The 20,263-nt window shown below is 40.6% G+C and overlaps 2 protein-coding genes across 3 annotated transcripts in view; one reads left to right on the top strand and one right to left on the bottom strand.

The window, feature by feature from the left end:
- The window catches only part of si:busm1-57f23.1 (uncharacterized protein LOC368621 homolog), a 270,341-nt gene extending 265,881 nt beyond the window's left edge, over positions 1–4,460 (top strand). The window contains exon 6 of the mRNA XM_061062206.1: positions 4,450–4,460. The gene's annotated coding sequence lies outside the window, so the exon portion shown is untranslated. The remainder of the gene's footprint in view (positions 1–4,449) is intronic.
- Positions 1–20,263, bottom strand: part of LOC132992709 (protein unc-13 homolog B-like) — a 71,470-nt gene that overhangs the window by 28,421 nt on the left and 22,786 nt on the right. For both annotated transcript variants that reach the window (XM_061062194.1, XM_061062195.1), the window contains exons 8-10: positions 19,851–20,064; positions 6,247–6,537; positions 6,051–6,141 (exon numbers count right to left, since the gene is read on the bottom strand). In XM_061062194.1, coding sequence (XP_060918177.1) covers positions 6,051–6,141; positions 6,247–6,537; positions 19,851–20,064 — 596 coding nt within the window. The remainder of the gene's footprint in view (positions 1–6,050; positions 6,142–6,246; positions 6,538–19,850; positions 20,065–20,263) is intronic.

Below are 20,263 nucleotides of genomic sequence, written 5' to 3'. Positions count from 1 at the left end.
GTATTTTTTGTTTTCCAGGACAGAAAAATTGTTTTAAATACCAAATTGATTATCTACCCTGGTAACAAGCTGTAGCTTTTCTTTACGGTGCAATATGCTTCCAAAATGTATAGTGCACATAAACATTCTAATGGACAAAGCAAGTAATGGAGGAAATGTGACACAAAAATCAAAATCAATCAACAGACAGAAACAACTGTATCTGAATTATGGAAGTGTTTTATAAATGAAACCTCATAATCTTCTCTTCCACAATCTGCAAAGAAAAATTAAACAAGATTAAAAATTACATTTTACAGAAGCTGTAGTGAAGAAAACTATTTTAAGCATATTTTCATGACACTATTAAATAAAAAGACAAACAAACTGACTCAATCCTGTATACATTTAATTTCCATAATTATTACACATATATTTGCTCAGTTCTATAAAACCTTTCATAAACTAAGTAGTAATTTAAGTCAAAGGAAATTTCCTCAACAATACCTGGAATAAACTCATCTTGAGATTGGGATCCCTGAGATACTTGAGAGCCATGGGAACCCTGGGACTCCTGAGCAGATCTGGACAGTCTATGACGAGTTTGCTTCTTTTCCCTCAGAATGCGCTGGAAATTAGCTATACGCTCTCTGTGACTGGCATCAGTAGGCTTTCCTGGATTCACCTCATCAAGAACATGGTTTTCCCTTATTGGACTTAATGGCACATCGTCTGTACTGAGCACAGGAACCGGTGAACGAACACCCTCTTTTGCTGGACAATGGTCTGGTGTTGAGTCAAGCTGAGACAGCTCCCCATCTGTTGGGCACTCTCCTTTACCCTGTGAAATCTCTACAGAGTGATACTCAGATAGGGTGCAAAGAGGGTGGCTTGCTTCATGAGGGGATGATTGAAGGGAACATGGAAGATTATCCTGTGACCCAACGCAAACTGAAGTCTCATCCTCCTTAAGAATGCAACAGGCAGTTTGGTTGTCTGTTCCACTAACCTCTCGATCTGTATACTCTGTACTGCTTGGCTCCAGTTCACTAGCTTGTCTGACAAAAGGTTGTGATGCATCAGAGCAACAATCATCTGTCACACCATCAGGATGCGATCCTTCCAACTTTTTCAGTGCCCCTTTCACAGCTGACCTAAAAGTGACCACAGCATTGCTAAAAGTAGCTCCATCAAAAGCTACATTTGGGGTTTTGGGTGTACTTAAAGAATCCATTTCAGATGACTCCTGTGATAGAGAGTCTCCTGCTTCGTCCCTGGAAATGCTCTGGTCTGTCCACTCCCTGTCCAAACTGCCAGCAGACCCCAGATCAAGGGTGTCGCCAGATGATGGACAGTCATCGCACAGTGAATGTGGTTCCAAGTAACCATCATCACAGTCGGTCAATAGCACAGTGGAGCAACTTATACTCCTGGAGGGCTCACTACCAAGTTCATTCGCACAAGCATCCATGGTGTGGTAACCAGAACTACGTGAGTATGGACAGTTTGTGGAACAGTCACACTCTAAGTTTTCTTCATCAGTTTGCGGTCTGGGGCGCCTCCAGTCCACCATGTTGGAAGAACTTGAAGGATAGTTGAAATGGTGTCCAAACAGCAAAGAGAGATGCTCAGAGCTGTTGTGTGAAGAATGACCCGGTGTGCTGCTTTGCGTCTCCTCAGTAGTGCACCTGTCCCAAACACCGGGACAATTTTCCATCTCATCTTGACTGTTTGCACAAGAGCAGATGTCCTCCTCACTCCACACCCCTTCTCCACTTCTACTCTGGTGCATATGAATAGAAGGCCACGTTGCATATTCTGTGTCACTAGACATAATACCTGCTTCAGGATAGTTGGAACTGAGACATGATGACAAAGAGCTTGTGCTCTGGTAGTCATGGCCATGATGAAGTTCTAGGCAACAGAAATCAGGCTTGGAAGGGACAAAAAGAAGCATGTTTGAATTCTGCTCTGAGTTCTGTCTTAGATCCATTTGCTGTTCTGATTGGATTGTGACACTATTTAAATGCCATGGTTTGGTTGTTTTGTGAGATGGTATACATGTTGAATCTTTTCCACTATCAGTGTAATTCAACACTGGACTGGTGCCTCTCCCTTGAGATGTGATGGCATTCAGCCTACCCAGGCTTCCATCCCTGATGCAGGGTGTTTGAGGAACAGGACTAGAATGAGATGCAGTTGAAGCCCCAGCGTACAAATCACCTATCTCACTGAGTACTGCATCTACACAACATGATACTTCATCCACTGAGCCTTTCACAGTTGTTAGATACTGCCTTAGGTCAGAAATTTCCACCTGGATCTTGTTGATGCCTTTCAGCTCTTTTACGATATGTTCCACTAAGTTACTTGAGCATTGCTCTGCCTCTTCATCCCCCATCTTCTCCTTCCTGTCCTCATTTCTCATCCTTTCAATGAGCCTGGGAATAGTATCCTCCACAACCCTAATACCATTCTGGCAATCAGAACTGGGAGTTGGATCAGCATTGGAGGCAGAATTCACTGCTGGAAATTTATGAAGGGAGTTATCTTCTGTCCTCTGCAGGCGCTTCTGTATCTTCCTGTGCAGGCGTTTCCCAGGGTTGGGGCTCTGTGATCTTTTCTTCTGCAGGTCTCCCCTCTTGGGCGATGGTGGAAGAAGCTCTGATTTGTAGGGCTCATCCTGTCCGCTGAGGTGTCCTCTTGGGAACATCCTTGAGAGGACACACTATTTATCAGCATTTCCTACACTTGGCCAAGCCACAGCAACAACAACTCCCTTTAGCCAATATTTAAAACTTAAAATCACTGAGTGTCTTCATATTGACTGTCAGGATAAAACTGGACAATGAGATATTTTGTTTATGAAGCAGTTAAATATCCAAACATTGATTTAAATATCTATTAGTTAACCCCTTTCAGTAAGAGTCAGAACTTGCAAAGTGAACACTATGCAGCTGCTTAGATCTTGAATTAGGATGTCTTGGAAAAGCAACTCTGTAATTAGATGACATGTCATTTGTCTCCTCTGAGGCTATGCCATTCTTTCACAACCATCCCAGCTGCACTGCTTGATAGATCTGACCCATTACCTACAGAATATACACTATAGGAATTAGGGGTGGGACAAAATATTGTAGTCCTGACTTGTGTGATACAATTATGAAATTGCTGGTGGCCAAATATTGGTATTTAATAAATAAAACAAATACAACATGGCGCTACAAACAGATTTCCCAGCCAGTTTGACTTACTGCATAACTAGTTCATGGCTCCACATGGTGGCGCTTATGATATGAATGAGGGTAACCTGAACTGAAGTTAATTGAGGGAAATGACAGCGTGATAAAAGAATAATAATAAGACGGTGTGGTAATTTCGTACAGCAGTAAAACTAAATTAACTGATGAAGCGTCTGAAGAGGTGAAACTGACACCATATTGCAGTGAATGAATACATGAATCCTCCACTTTACCTTTTTTTTTTGAGGAATTTTGTGCACTGAGGTTAATCGCATATTGTGACGTCGCATTATTATCGTCTCTTTCATCAGTTATCGCAGAATCCCTGTTCTTTGTTACCGTCGTTAGCGTGATCTACGTAATGTTTATCATATATTTTCTTATCTTATCGTGAGTTATCCTGAGATTCCCACCCCTAATATGGATTATTCAATACTCCAAAAATGTAACATAGTGTAATCATAGAGTGACGACAAAGGGAAGTTGACCTACTGGAAGTCAACCACTTTGCAAGATTTATTAAGTCTTATTTATAGAATTATAAGAATTATATAACCATCTCTTAAAGTATTTCAATTTAGTCATGTATATCACACAGATCAGTAAAGTCAGCTTTGAGTTTGACCGTTAAAAAAAAATCCAATTACAAAAAAACATTATTCCATTGCTCCCAAAAGCAAGTCCTGCTGAGATCCCCAAAGGTTTAGACATACACAGAAAATAACACTACTGTGTGGATACTTTAAATTCGACTCAACAGGATTTGTATAAAAGTAGAGCTCAATATAGAGCTGCATTAGAACTACAGAATGAGTACAGTATTTATTGTCACTGTTCAAGACAATAGAGTAATAGTTGCAAATACCACAGCCCTTCACTTGAGGTTAAGTCATTGTGCACTTAAGGTGCATGTAACCCTTTGGTAGGCAGAAAAGAATAATCCAGGCTATGTTCCCCATCACTAATGAACTGTTGAATCAATTCAACAAAATAAAAAACAGGGCATGCAGAATTTTACTTAGGAGGATCATTTCTCCCATTTAAATATAAAGTTCAAATGCTTTGTCAATTTCTCACTGCTTCAAAAATAAATATGGACTATGTAAGCTACAATGTACTACAAGCCATCATATAGTATAAAAAATGTATGCCATGCATAATTAAATCAAAGTCTACACAAACTCCAACTTACGTGCAACAAAGCACAGAATGTAAATGTTACTATTATTACAATGTTTATATTAAAAGGTGAGACTTACCGTGTAGAGAAATAATATAATCAAGAACAATCTGCATGTATCATCTGGCAAGATCCATAAAATCTGCATGGAGGTTTGAATAATAGTAATAAAAAAAAGTTGTCTTTTTTCAAAATGTATACCTTGATCTTTTATCAAATGTTTATTTCTGCATATGTCATTCTTTCTTCAAATGACAAAAATGCAGAAGTGCTGAATCCCTCATCTCTACAACTGGAATGGTCAGTGCGAAAGGGTAGACCACGATTATACAGCAGTTCATCTTCGGTTAAGTAGCAATCCCTCCTTCCCTCCCACCCTCTTGCATGCTTTCTTCACTCTCTCTCTTTCTATCCTCAGCAATGCATTCAACACGAGGCTAAGCTGACACTGTACCACTGCCAGCTCTCAGTTGTTTTCACTCCTTTCTGTGTAAACATCTGCCAGTTGTTGGTATTTGGTATTTTTCTCTTTCTATTCTTTAAAAAGTGAAAACACTTGTGATCAGAACCACAAGTTATCTTGTTACCATGCTCGGTGGAAAGAGTGAAGAAAATGAAAGATTGCTGCTCTGTCATATCAAATATATTGAGGCTGATACTTTAAATGGGTCCTGTAGTCAGTCCCACTTTCTGTTCATCCAATATTTTTAGTTAGTAAGCAATGGAGATAGTTGTACAATGTCAGTTCTAGGTTACTTATTGTATCAGTCACTGTAACACTGCTAGACAGATTAACGGCCAATTCGTATTCATAACAGTTGTCTTATGATTAAGTGTTTCTCTTCATCCTGTAATAAATGACAGATTTCACCCTTACTTCAGTATATATATTGATACAATCATCAGCCATCACACCCGACCACTACATGCAAACCAATCATACTAATGTAGCTTATATACGAGCTACTCCATTACTGCCATAAAAACCCTAATCAAGGGGATGAACACCAATGGGCTGAGAGATTCTGATGGTATCATTGTGATCGCCCTCTAAAGATTTCTGAGGGGACTTAGAAGTAGGATTACATTCAAAATCTGTTGACATGTCAAGGATACAAATTCTGGTACACAACACTGGTTTCATATCATGGTTTATCATTCATTTTGTGAAAGAACACTGTCTCCATAGATGATGTTGAAACAATAAAAATTATCCATCTCAGAAGAGGAGTGATTGAGTTATGAGAGAGTAAACAAGTCTCATAGCAGTGGCATGAAAAGAGATTAAAACAGCAATGAAGACTGATTCTGAGAGGTACTTAAAATCTAGTATTTGCTTGAGGCATAGCTGTGTATCTGCGCATTTCACACCTTCATGTCTGAATAACTACGAGAGATGGAGGTGCAAGCATTTTTGAAGGACAATAAAATGCAGTTGTATTTTTGTGTACAATTTTGTTGCATAATCTTAAACATGAAAGATGTTAAACTCAACCATTTTCAAAGAATTGCATGTGTAATTGCATTTCTGTTCATTCACGTGTAATATTTCATGTGTATGAAATAAGTTAGGACACAGGAAGAAGAAGGGTTGGACATGGTGAGAGAGCAGGATATTGGTGGAGGAACAAAAGCACAACAATTCTTACCTCCCTTAGTTGAACCCTGACTTTATTAATGGCCTTCAACCACTGCAGTCTAGAAGGGGAAAAGGGTAGTGGAGGGCCATCATCATGGAACCTAGGTTGCATGAATTAAAAAAAAAAAACATGGCACAAATTGTTCAGTTTCCATGCATATAATACACATAAATATATATAAATATATTATAAGAAAAAAACAAACCATTTCATTTTAGAAGACTGTCTCTCTAGAGTTTCATTTTTCAGGCCCAGCCCTACTTCGGGGGACGGCCTCTGTATCCCCTGCTCACTAACAGAAGAGTGTCCATTTGTGGGAGGATGTCCTTTGGTGCGTGGCTGCTCGTTGTTGGAGGGATGAAAGCTAGTACTGTGATAGGAGTGGAAGGACTCCTCCAGTTCTGAGCCTCCAGTGCTCTCCTGGCCAGTCTCACTAAGCTGGGAACTGGTCTGGCTCAGGTTTCCTGACGACCCAAAGCGACTACTTTCCACAGGACTACAATGGTGTAAGAGGAGTGAGGAAAATATTCAGTTGTTAGAATCAATTTCTTAGACAAGATCAGGTTCAAAAACCACTTCTAAACATTTTCGTGGTTGGTTCTCTCAATAACTAGTTTTTGGGCTATATAAAAAAAGTAAGAGATCTAAGAAAAATAAATATAATACACTAACTATTAAGGACATGACTACTTGTATTAAAAACCTATTTTAATTATTAGTTGTTTTAGTATGAACACACCACTTCATTCCCTAAAAAGATACCCAACCTTGCCGGGAGGCTGATGCATGTTGTAAAACAATGAAAATGTAAAGATCACATAAGGGTCTGGTCTATCTTGTGGTGCGAGGTTTAAATCCATTGTAACTGCTACTGTAGTCATTATTATGCACACAATTACATCAGCATATTCTATTGTCAACCATTTAATTTAAGCATACAGGCTACAATGGTTAATATACTGAGTTGACTTGGGTGTTGTGAAATTTTACTTTTTATAAATGTAAAACAAATTAAATATTTAGAAAAAGCATTAAAAGGTTTACATTTTTTGGTTAAATAGCTAGGATATGTATATATCACATTTAAGTAAACAGATAAAAAGTCATTTTAAAAAATCAATCATCTAAAATAAAATACAACACTCCTCAGAATTCCATGCTCAAACAACATTTACATAATTCATAATGCCCATATATCAAGTTTATATATCTGATCTTAAATAATGTGTTTTCACTCAAAAATAGCAAATATAGCTGAATAAATTATACCAATTCAATAATACTGTCTAGCTAGTTAAATTCACTTGAAAATTCTTATGGTATTAGAAATATGTAAAATTGTCTTGGAATTCTGTTTTGAAATTGCAAACCCTATTTCTTAAAAGTTGGAATTTTGTGTAAAATGAAAATAAATACAGAATGTGATGAAATGTTGAAACTGAGAAATTTCACTATGATAGCAAAATGATATACATATTATATATATATATATATATATATAAATTGTTGCCAGCAACACCTTTCAGAAAAGGCTTATTATCAGACCTGGGTAACTATCACATTTGTGAAGGCTCCATTAATGTTTGGTTTGAAGCAAGATATGCTGCCAAATGAACGACTTCTTTTTCAGGGAAGGTCCTTCCTATTCAAGCAAGACAATGCCAAACCACATTCTGCACCAATCACAGCAGAGTGGCTCTACAGTCAAATTGTTTAGATGATAAACTGGCCTTCTCCAGTTCTGACTTGTCCCCCCATTGGAAATGTTTGAATCATTTTAAAGCATAAAATACAGCAAAAGAAATCCTGAACTATTGAACAGCTGAAATCCTACATCAAGCATGAATGGTAAACCATTCATTTTCAAAATTTCGAGGAACTAATCTCCTTAGTTCCCAAACTCTTGTAAAATGTTGTTAAAAGAAGAGGGAATGCAACAGGGTAGTAAGCAAGACCACGTTCCAACTTTGCTAAAAGGTGTTGATGGCAAAATTTTAAAAATAGTCATTTAATTTTAATAAAATAGAAAAATTGCTAATTTTAAACATTTGATATGTTGTCTTTGTGCTATTTCCAATTAAATATAGAGTTTCAATGTTTGGAACATCAAATGTTTGAATTCTGTGATTATTTTAGTTTTAAACAACATCCTAACTTTTTAAGAATTTGGGTTTGTACATGGACAATTTCACAGACACTACACACAAAAACTCCTCCAAGAATACACACTTCCACAGACATACAAATGTTCAACTAAATACGAAATAAAACTAGTGAGGATGAATCGCGGAGCTGGACAGGGAAAACATGTTTTTTTCAATATGTCAATGCATCATAAATGGTATGGGGGAATGCCATTTATTATGGTTCTACTAGCCTTTTGGCATTCAATAGATCCTTCTTGGCCTGGTTGTCCAGCTGCACTCCAGAGGTAGGACCTGCAGAAGGGTATGTTTCTACAAGCCTTTCCTCCTCCTTTGGGACCAAGGATGCTGAAGGATCTACTCCAGGAGTGGAAATGCAAATCTGGGGGTTTGTTTTACCATCAGTAGAACCTACCGATTCTTTTATTGGGGGATCAGGTGTTGCACTCTTTTTTACAGTATGTGTTTCAACACTTGTAGGCTTGCTCGTTTTTGGTTGAGATGTTATCACTTGGACACCTAGAGGCTTGGGTGGCTCTGCCTGCCAAGGAAAACTTATTTTAGTCCCAAATAATGAAGTTGTGGGCTGCTCTTGTTTCCCAGCAACAGGCTTTTCCTCTTGAAACAGGCTCCCAGAAAGGCTTTTTAATCCCGAAAACAAACCACTGCCTCCTTCTGCTTGAGCACCTGATGGTATTGTTGGTGAAAACAGTGATCCAAGAGATTTTCCCGCATCACTCTGTGTCGATATAAAACCAAACAGAGACTTGACTTGAGTTTGATCTTCATTGTTTGGAAACTGATTAACTGGAGGAGATGTATTCATATTTTCAGCACCAGTATCAGGTGGGACTGATTTGTCAATGTCTTTACTCTGAGGCTCTCCTTCAATGACTAGGGGCTTTTCATGTATCTGATGTATCATCTCTAAATCAACAGCAGACTTGTCTTTTTCAGTATTATCCACTTGATTTGTCATTTCAAATGTAGGACTTATTGAAGTCTTTGTTACAGCAGACATTTGTGTACAAGCTGCCTCTGATTCCAGAGCACTACTGCAAGTTTGGATTTCAGATATGACTTTATTATTATCTGCTATGGTGTCCACAATTGTATTTGGACTACTCTCTATGCTAGGTGGAGGTCCTTTTGGTGGCACACTTTCATTCCTAACCCTTGACTGCTGAGCAGTGCATGTTGTTGGTCTGGGCTCAGGTGGCACTGGTTCAGATGACTTGGGTGGTTGTCCCATACTCCCAAATAAAGATCCTCCTATGCCCCCAAGTATTGATGCTCCAGTCTGTGATCCTGCAGTCTGAGCAGGGACCCCTCCAAACATTCCTCCAAGCAAAGAACCACCAGGCTGTGCTGTTGCTGCAGATCCCCCAAACATACCACCTAATAAAGATCCACCAGTTTGGGGACCTGGTTTGGCGGTAGGTCCTCCTCCAAACATCCCGCCTAATATTGACCCTCCACTTGTGGGTGGAGTTGCTTGAGAAACAGACTGAGGAACAGACCCCTTGAATAAACCTCCCAGTAACGACACCCCTGTCTGGGGAGCTGCTGTCTCTGTATTTGATCCTCCAAAAATACCTCCTAATAATGATGCTGCAGCCTGCGCAGTAGAAGCTTGGGATGCTGGTGAGTTCTGCTGCTGCGAAACCTCAGTTGGTGCAACTGTTGGTTTAAAAAGAGAGGACATAAAGCCTGTAACTGTTTCTGCTGATGATTCACTGACAGATTTATCTGACTCTGGAGGCTTTTCCTGCTCCTGGTCCACAGCTGTTGTTGACAGTGTGATCGGTATTTGATCTTCAACTTTAGGCAGTATGGTATCTTGATTCAACTGACTACTCAGAATTTCTGGTGTTGCAGGTTGTTGTGCTTCCTCCGATATTTCAGAGTCTTTTGACATAATATTATTAGCTAACAAAACTGGCTTTTCTGCATCTTGGCAACAAACTTCTTCAATGATGTTGTCACTTCTGGGTAGAATTTCCCCAAGACCCTGAACTGCACCATCAGGTCTCTGCAGTGTTTCTGCCAGCTCCTTGATTTTAGTAGTAGTATCAATTTCAGATGTCCCAGCTACCACTGTATCAGTTTTACTGTCATCACACTGTTTTGTTTGATCAGTTTCAACTAATGAAGTGTTGGTAATAGCTGCTGTTTTCCTTTCATCATTACACTTAGGCACAGTTGCATTGGTTGTTGTGGGTGGATTTGGAGGAACAATATCTCCCGGAAGAGGTGAACCAGCAGTAGTTGTTTGAGACGATGTTCCCCCCAAAATACCTCCCAATATAGAGTTACTGTTTGGGGATGAAGAAGTCTGGTTGGCAGACCCACCAAACATTCCACCAAAGGATCCACTTGACTTAGGTCCTGAAATTGAATTAGCTGATCCCCCAAATATCCCACCTAAAATAGACCCACCACTTTGAGATCCAGCAGCCTGGAGGGGAGCAGATCCCCCAAATAAGCCTCCAAGTAGGGATGTTCCTGTCTGAGGTCCTGCTGTCTGGGGAGAAGGGCTTCCAATCTTTTTGGGGCAAACCTGAGGAGATTGAGGAGCAGCCTGAGGAGTAGACCCTCCAAATAAACCACCTAGTAATGATCCTCCTGTTTGAGAAGCTGTTTGAGGTGATGGACCACCAAACATTGTCCCCAAAAGAGAACCTCCAGGCTGTGAAGAGGGCTGAGGGGAAGAACCTCCAAACACAGAAAATAAACCTTTTGCTGGTTGGTCCTTGGGGCTTGATGATACAGTTGTAGACCCTGTAGGTGAAGGACCTACAGTGCTGGGCCCAGAAAATAATGAAAGTAAACTTTTTCCTGGACTATCTGAAGTAAATCCAGATTGCGTGGATGAATTATGTGAGCTTGACCCACTGATCATAGACAAAATTGCTGAAGCTGTTGATTCTTTAGAGTGAGCAGGGTCCAGAGATGTGCCTTCTGTGCTTGTTTCCTTTAGTACAGTGACACATTCTGTAGTTGGTTTCATAGATGCAATATCAGTGCCTTTAATTGTGGTACTTTCTTTAGTATCTATAGTAGTATCAGTCAATTTTATATCTTGAACATCACTTGATATTTCACTGGTTGCTGCAGCTGTGGGGACATTACTATCAGAATCAGATGGTATTTGGGAAGGACTTTTTTGTGCATCAGTAATAGTCAGGTCTATGGTAGTAGTAGCATATGATGCATTTGGAGTTTGTGGTTGTGGAGGGGACACAACATCATTAAAAACAGAAAGTATACCCTTTGCAGGTTCATCGGGTGCTGTAGCTCTTGCAGACGAGTGCACATTTTTACATTCACTAGCTCCTGGTGTTTCAGGAGTACTGGGGCCACTAAACATTGAGAACAAAGCTTTTCCTGGACTTTCACTAGTGGCAGACAAGCCACCAAATATTCCCCCAAGAACAGAGGGGGCTTGCTGCCCTGGTGGTTGAGGCTGTACTTGTGGTTTAGATTGTGTCTGAGGGTACTTTTGTTGTTGATTTTGTGATTGTGCTACACTTTGGTTAGATGATGATATTGGTGGCTGAGGTTGTGAAGTACTGGAGTCACTTAACATGGACAACAGCCCCTTCATTGGGCTCTCTGTTGAACTTGATGACCCAGACAAAATACCCCCTAAGAATGATCCTGCTTGAGACTGTTGGGGGCTAGGACCACCAAACATCGAAAGGAATCCTGTATTTGGGGGATCTTTAGGAGGAACAGGTTTCTGTTGTGGTACCTCAGCAGAAGGCTTGGTCTGAGGAGGAGGCTGCTGAGGACTTGATCCTCCAAACATGGATAATAAACTTTTACCAAGTGATTCCTGTTGAGGTGGTTGGGGAGCACTTGTTGGATATGTTTGAGGCAAGGGCCCAGTTTTAGGGGAAGCTTGCTGGGGATTTGGCCCACTAAATATTGATAATATACTCTTTCCAAGTGATTCTTCTTGAGGAGCTGGGGTTGATTCGGGTGTTTGAGATATAGGTACAGAATGGGCAGCTGCTGTTGATCCTGTCAGCATCTCACCAATAGAAAATCCAAACAGTCCACCAGATGGTTTAGTTCCAGATTCTTGTTTTGATTGTCCTGTAAGTGTCACAGTTTCTGATTGGCTTGTAGCTGGGCCTTTGGCAGAGTTTTGAGAAAATGGTTGAGATATACTTTTGCCAGGGGGTAGGCCCTGTGCGGGCCTAGAGTTACCACTTTGATCCATTGTTTGTTGTCTTTGTATACCCTTGGGTTTAGGTGCTGATGACAGTGAACCATCTGTAACACTAGGTTTTATTTGCTGTTTTTGAGATGGAGAGGGGTCAGTGTTAAATAGGCTGCTAATTGATCCAAAGAGATTTGAGACTCCGACAGGCTCTTTATCCGTAGGAGCACTGTCTGGTAAGGAAGCTGTGCTCCCAGTTTTGCTGGGCTGATTAGTAGATGTCTGGGAACATTTCTGTAGATCTGATTTTGGTTCTTCTATTCTAACTGCAGATTTGAGAAAGTTCATAAAGCCTGCCTGTGGTTGTTCAGATGATTTCTCCATTGGTGTTTCCAGTGGCTTATCAGATTTAATATGTCCTGAAGATTCTGGTTTAACAAGACATTCTTTTGATCCTAGAGGTGCTGTAACATCTGGCTGCGGTGGTGGAGTTGCTTGTTGTACCATGGTAGCTTGGCGTGAAAGTCTTGGTTTCGGTGAAGTTGTATGTGATTGTATTGGGGGATGAGTCACTTGAGCAGTTGTTGGTACTGTGGGCAAGATTCTTCCTTGTGTCGTAATGGGCCTTTGAATTGTGTTTTTAGCAATTTCTGGTTCTGGAGTCACAACAGCAATAGGATCTTCTTTAATGATCTTTGACTTTAGACTATGGAAACCTGATGAAAGAATGTTTTTTGAATTTTTGTCTGGAGCTTGGTCATTGGAGGATATGCCAGTTTTATTTGTTTCCACCTGTGGTGCTTTACCAACAAAAGAGGATATGAGAGAAGACATCTTTTTGACTTTAATATTAGGTTTTTCTTCTCCCGGAGACACTCTCTTCCTCCATTCTTCCTCTAATACATCGTCTACATGCTTTACTGTAACCCCAGAGGATGAGCGACGCCGTTGGCAAGGTTGGTAACAGTTGTAAAGTAACTGCTGATTTGAAGTTGCAGTAGGAGTAGTGTTCAGAGAAACAGCAACCTTTTGAGCAAGAAATGCCTTCATTTCCCGGTTATTCCAGAAGGGACCAATGTGGTCTCTATTGTGACAAGAAAGATCAATAACATCTTCATATTGGTCTTCGTAGACATAACTCTGCTGTCTTGGATCCATCCTGACTTTGTTTAACCTATAAGACGCAAAATCAAGACCTTGTTGCCCTTGTGACAGAAATGAATTTTCAAACATTTCAGAGAACTGCTCCAGATTTAAATTCATGATCTGATTTCCTTTCCTATAGGCAGCAGACAGATCTAGGGGGGCATTTAAAAGTTGACAATCATTATGCTCCAGTCCAGGTAACCAAAGAAGCTCATCCTCATTATATAGGGGTATTTTAAAACCACAGACACAAACCATTTCATTTTGCAGCCAAGCACTGGGAAAACTATCTAATTTTTGGGCATTTTCCCAGGACTCTCCCTCAGGGGTACATGCATACACGTATTCCCCTGCGGCATCTGTAAGCAAGGCATAAATATACTCATGATCTGTGTAAACAAAATAGCCACAGTCACCATCTTCTGCTGGCCACCACATTCCTTGCTCCAAAAGTGAAAGCCACTGCTGATACCATTCTGTGTCTTCGAGGTACTGGGAGTCTTCCATCTCCACCTTGGCACCTGGAGGACAGTTTGAATCTATTGGTCTATTCAAATTTAACTGACTCTGATGAATCATACCATCAGTATGAAAACTTTGTCCGGCTGCATTATCCACGTCATATTGCCAGTTAGCTGAATATGATAAGCTTGGCGCAGTCTCCTCGTAATAGCCTTCATGATATGAAACTCCATTCAAGCTGTAAGTACTACCATCATTAAATGAGTGGCATTTCCCAAACTTTGCATTAGTCTGTTTGGTAGTTAGGTTCAACACACCCTCTTCAGTGGGGAAATATTCCATGTTTCCCAAGTCTTCATAGCTGTTCCATAATTTTCTCCTGGGATAAGAATTCTCATTCCTTGAGCCATCTAACTGATAATGTCCAATTTGCTCTTGGGGACAAACAACATTTTGCCATGGCATAGAGGACTCAAATGGCTGATATATATCTGCGGACCTGTACTGAAGACCAGAAGCCTGTATTAATCCACTTTCACTTCTCTTCCTATACATTTGATCATCTCCCTGGAATTGATAATTCAGGGACTCATTCTGAAAATGCTGCCATAGAGTACTTTCACGTATCCACTGATTTTCATCATAAGTAGGACTTATTCTATTAGGAGAAAACTGACCTTCGTGTAGACTTTGCCTGGTAGCACCATAAATAGAGGAATTGCTTCTGTCAAAACATGGCAGAGTGTTCATTGTATTGTTTTGTAAAAGTGAATGAATGTTTCCTGTACTATAAGCCATTGGGCGAACTGACTGAAGTGAGCCTGTATAATATAACTGTGATAAATTGCCAGTGCTTATTGATGAGTATGATGCCTGAGTCTGAAGTGATCTTGCAAAAGTAGCTGATGTTCTTAGGTCTAAACTCTCAGCATCAATTGAAGCAGGTGCACTGATTAAAGCATGTCTGCTCTGTCCTGGATTGAGAGAAAGAGGTGGATGTCTTTGACAGCTGCCACCCTGAAGGTCAGTGGAAACACTCACTGTGCCTTTGGTCAACCTAGTTGAGGGCATCTCTTGTTCTGCATTCTGACCTGACAACCGGCCCTGTTTATGATTAGAAGGATTCTCTGTAACATTTTTACTGAACAGTTCAGATAAAAATCCTTGCTTGGCAGTTTGTGGAATAATTTTCTCTTTCACTGCATGTTCTTGTGGCTGTTGGGTTACACTAGTGTGCAACTTTGTTTGAAGTGGGGTCTTTGTTGTGACTGTATTTTTGGCATTTTGATGCAGTAATTGTCCTGTCAATGGCTGGCTACTTGTATCAATGTTTTCAGACGATCTCGTTAACTTGTTAAACAATCCTGAGAGAACTCCAGCACTTGCGGTTTCTGACTGTGTTGCATTATTGTGGCCACTTTGCACTTTGTCTTGTTGTGTCTCATGGATGATTATGGGCATTTGTTGTTGGGCCATATTTTCTGAGGAGGATTTGAATAGTCCAGAGAGAAGGCCATGACTTGTTCTTTGTCCTGAGCTATTTTGTGGTTGATTTTGGAAGGATGATGGGTTGTTTCTTGCTTGCTCATAGCTTGATTTGCTTGGAGTAACTGCATGCAACTGAGCCGTTGGCTGTTTTTGTGTGTTTATGTTGTCTGCTGAAGCAAATTTAAAAAGGCCAGATAAAAGAGTACCTTGCTGGGCTGGTCGTTGCTGGAGTGGAACCGTTTGTTGACGGGTAAAGCCTGGTTTACTCGTCTCCTGCTGGACAACTTGCTGACTCAATGCTGTGTTCCTAAGATGAGGCCCTTGATTTGGAGTATTCTGTTGGTTGAAATCTTTTAAGTTACTTTGAAGACTGCTTTGTTGGTGATCACCTGTTTGTGCGCTTGATATATTCTCAGATGATGTAAACTTTAGCAAGCCTGACAACAGCCCCTTTTTCTGAGGTTGTTTTTGAGTTTCATCAGAGGCCTGCTGATGACCAGAGTAATTGTCAGCAATGTTCCTTTGCTTTTCAGCTTCAGAAAGCTGTGTGTTACATGGTATATTTTCTGTTGATGAATACTTCATTAGCCCCCCAGCCTGTGAAGCTGATGAACGTTGTTGTGGGGAAGGTTGATGATGAAACTGTGAGGGGCTGCTCCTCTGTGATTGATTGTTATTGAATACCTGCTGTGGCGAACTCCCTTTTAGGTCACTGGTGGAGCCTAAATTAAAAAGTCCAGATAGTAGTCCTCCTTGCTTGGGCTGATTTGAGGCTGAATGTGAGATATCCTCAGCAGAGCCTCTTTTAAAAATACCTGTCAAAAAACTTTGTGATTCAGTCTGATTAGGAGCTTGATGCTGCATCCCATGATGGGCTGCTGGTGGTTTCTGATTTGTTGCATGTTGTGAAAGTGAGCAAGATGGCACTGTGCTGTTGTGAGATTGCTGAATATCGGTTAAATTTGGATTTGAACCAGAGGGAACAGAGGTAGGGTTAAATATGCCTGACAACCATCCTTTCTCTGAGTTTTCTTGTGTTAAGCTGGCAGAGGCTGTCGAAGTTGAACCATGATATGATTGCCCAACATTTTGTGTGTTCATTGTGGCACTAACATCTTCACTGGATGCAAACTTTAAAAAGCCAGACAGCATTCCTCCTTCTGCTTTGGGATGTTGCTGTGTGGAGACATTTTCAGAAGATAGGAAAGGCAGTTTAAACTTACTACTCAATGATGGGTCCTCAACTGGTTTCTCCAGTCGAGGTTCATCAGTTGATCTGAACACTGGATAAACTGCCATAGGTGGAGCTTTGTGAGGTAGCACAGGAACAGCAGGAGTGATTAATGAACTTAATGAACTGATGAATCCAGGATTGGCTGACTGTGTTAGGCCTGGTGTCCTAGCTGGTCCCTGAACAGGTCCAGTTCCCTGTTTGTAATTTTGATGTTTTTGTCGTCCATATGTCTTTTCATCTTGTTTTTGTCCCAAATATTTCTCTTGTGATGAAAATCTTTGCTTTTCTGATTTCCTATTGTCATCTGCTGTTTGTAGCAACTGTTTACCTTGATTTGTACATTTGTCGTCCCACTGTGTTTGGCTTTGAGTATTTACAGACTCTGTTTCCTGTTTGTACTCTGCTGAGTTTCTATTATCACCTGCAGAAAATAGCTTTAAAGGATTCAATTTCCCCAAGACTGCGTTTCCTGGAGTACTTTGAGATTTTGAAGCAAATTCAGGTACATAGTCATTTTTACTTGTTTGAGTCTGACTCCCCATGGGAGCTTTTGTTCCTTGATAATGACCTTGTGTCTTGACATCATTTGATGGCTGACGGGGCACAGAACTGAATGACTTTTCAGGAGAAGGTTCTACTGGAGATACAACAGCTACAGGAGCTGTGCTATTTGATTTAGGAATAAAGGAAAATATTTTTGTAAGTCCAGATTGTGGAGGTTGGGCAGATGGTGCTTGCGGACTCTGGACAGGCTGTTTCAGGCCTCCTCCAACTTTGTTAGTGAAAGAAGAAAATAGTGAGCTCATGGCATTCTTTACTGGATTAGTCTGGTCGGATGGAGTGTGTGATTGGGTATCTCCTCTTGGATCTTTTAAACTATTATGGTCCTCTCCAAAAGAATCAGTTCTAATGCTACCTTGAGAAGATAGCCTAGATTTGCTTGATTTAGGAAGGGAGCCATACTTGCTTATCTCCTCTTCTTTTTCAGCAAGGTATTCAGAGACTGTTTCAACAAGACACTGAAGCTCATCCATAGGGTCTACGTATTCATCACTGGGTTCTTCTACAGGAGACAGCATTGCCTCTGAAGCCCAACCACCAATCTTAGCTTTACCACACTTCTTGTCTCTGAGACCTTGAGAATTTTCCATGTGACCCTCATATGAATATGAGTACTTATCTTTGTAATGTCTTGCATTCTCTGGTTGGAAATCATTTGGTTTAAAGGCAAAATCATCAATATCCTCCTCTGCTCCTATAGGGAAGTGCATATCATCAGAATTCTCTAAATCAAAATCAAACCTGTCCCTCATTCTAGCATCTTGCTCTTTCTTGTATGCCACATAATTTTCCAAAGTGCTGTTCAGCTCATTCTTAGCCCACATCCTTGTCTTGTAGAGGAGCCCATTCTTGTATGGCCTGAGGCATGAACTCAGACGCTCCTCCTCTTCCTGCATCTCTGCAACCTGTCGCATGAACAGCTCCCCTGTCTTCTCACGGGGCAGTGCAACGTTAGAAGGTAAAGCCTCTTCTCTCATTTTGTTTGGACCGAGCAACCCTCCCGGGTCCCTTATCTTTTTCTTTCTCCGCCGATCAATAGTGTCATAACCTTCAGGGTATGTGGCAGGAAGAAAACCACTACGTTGAGTATTTTGATTGATGTGTGATGGCTCAGGGTAAGGTCTTCCCATTCGAAGGATAACATTGTCTTCTTCATCATCTAAGAAGTCACTCAGCTGAGGCTTGCACTGCCCTTTGTATTTGTTTTCCCAATCTTCAACCCCCATGCCAGAATCTACAGGTATAATTCTGATCCTTCCTTTATGGTTTAATGATCTAATTTAGGTTAAGAAAAACAGGAGTAAAAATAGGATGGGAAAGGAAACAGAGACAGAAAAAAAGAAGCAAACAAACAAGAAAAAATGAAAACAGGAAAAGTATTATGACAAATGATACATGTGCAAGGTTAACAAATGTATGTGTATGCAACTGCTAAACTACATTTGCTCCTACATGTGCCTCTGTGAATTTATATTTTTGTAAATCCCAACAACTGTCATTCCTATCTTCACTTCAAGTCTCTCTCAACCAGTAATATTCATTAGAAGTGCAAGCAAAATTGCCACCATATGGTGTATAGAGAAACATATCATAATCACCAAAGAACTACATGTCAGACCGTCAACAACTCACTCCCATGATGTGTGACAGAGGGAATTTCTCTGTGATAAAGCTAAACCAAGAAAATAGCCTTGTCTATCAGGAATTTAACCAGCACAGCAATCCCTCAAGACAAACAGAAGCATGGACAAAGATCTTCCCAGAGCTGTAAACCCTTTTTTTATCTGCTGCAGAATTACTAGGATCAACTCTTTAACAGTCCTTACAGACACATTTCAAGCAGTCTCACCAGTAAACAGTATTCTTTAACAGTCCACTGGCAATTAAAAAAAGAAAGCTGACAAGAGCTGAATATACTCCAGTGCTTTGGCTGAGAGTAAAGGGTGTGGGATAGTAAACAGTATTTAAACAGCAGAAGACCTTTCCACCACGGCAGAAATTAAAGCTTGCTCAAGAAGTTGACCTTCTTGGTTATTGAAACTATTGGAACACAAAAAGGAAGCACAAAAACTGAGACTGCTTCTGCCAGTCTAAATCTCAAATGGATGTCACTGACAACACATTTCAGAGGAAGAGAGAAATTGAAAAACACAGAAAAAAGAGAGAAAAACACAAGTGACTTTTGAGTAAGCAAGTAAAACCCAAACTGGTGAGATATGGAAATAACATTAAAGGCTTTTTCCTTTGTTATTGATCGTATACCTGTTCACCATAGTGTGAACAGTTCCACGACAATACGTCTAACCTTCATTGAGCTTGTTAAGTTCAGTTTTTGCTGACTTTTGTTGAGGCATTGATTCAACTCTGGTCATTTTTGAGACTACAGTTATGTGCTATGTTTTATAAATGACACAATGCTGGGAAACAAACCCTTTTCTATGCATACATTCTGAAACTTTTGGTTAACGTTTTCTCAATGATCAGTCCACTGCTTTCAGAGTACACTTCTTGCGTGTGAGACAAAGTGAGTGTTCCATCTACAGTTATTGGGGAGTGGGACTGAGCGAGTGAATAAGTGTATGGGTGACTGTGGATATTTTGTGTACCTGTTTCCTCTCTGGTCCCTGTAGTCCAGGTCTAAACTGTGGACAGAGTCTGTGCAGGAGTCTGGGTGGTGCTGCTGCCTAGGCCCCATGGGATACTGGTGCATGGACGAGTTGGGCTGTGCAGTTGTGTGGTAACGTGGGGGCAGACTGTTACTCGTCTCACTACGATAGTCGCTATCCCGGTCATCCACAGCACTGTCCTGGTCATCCAGAGCTGCAACAGGCAAATCGCTGAGTTAAATATATTCACCTCTCATGCTTTATGTAAGACAGCAAGCTTTACATATTTTTGCTCATTATTAACCCAAAGTGGAGGATGCAGCCTTGTTAGAGTTTTAAGTATATGGACCGAATTGCTAAGAGATGCCAGGGGATTCTCGCTTGAGCGGAGAAGAAGGCGAAAACATTTACAA

Source organism: Labrus mixtus, chromosome 17 (assembly GCF_963584025.1).
Source record: "Labrus mixtus chromosome 17, fLabMix1.1, whole genome shotgun sequence".
NCBI classification, from domain to species: Eukaryota; Metazoa; Chordata; class Actinopteri; order Labriformes; family Labridae; genus Labrus; species Labrus mixtus.
Note: the sequence above shows the minus strand (reverse complement) of the source record. Positions and strands in the feature narration are given on the sequence as shown.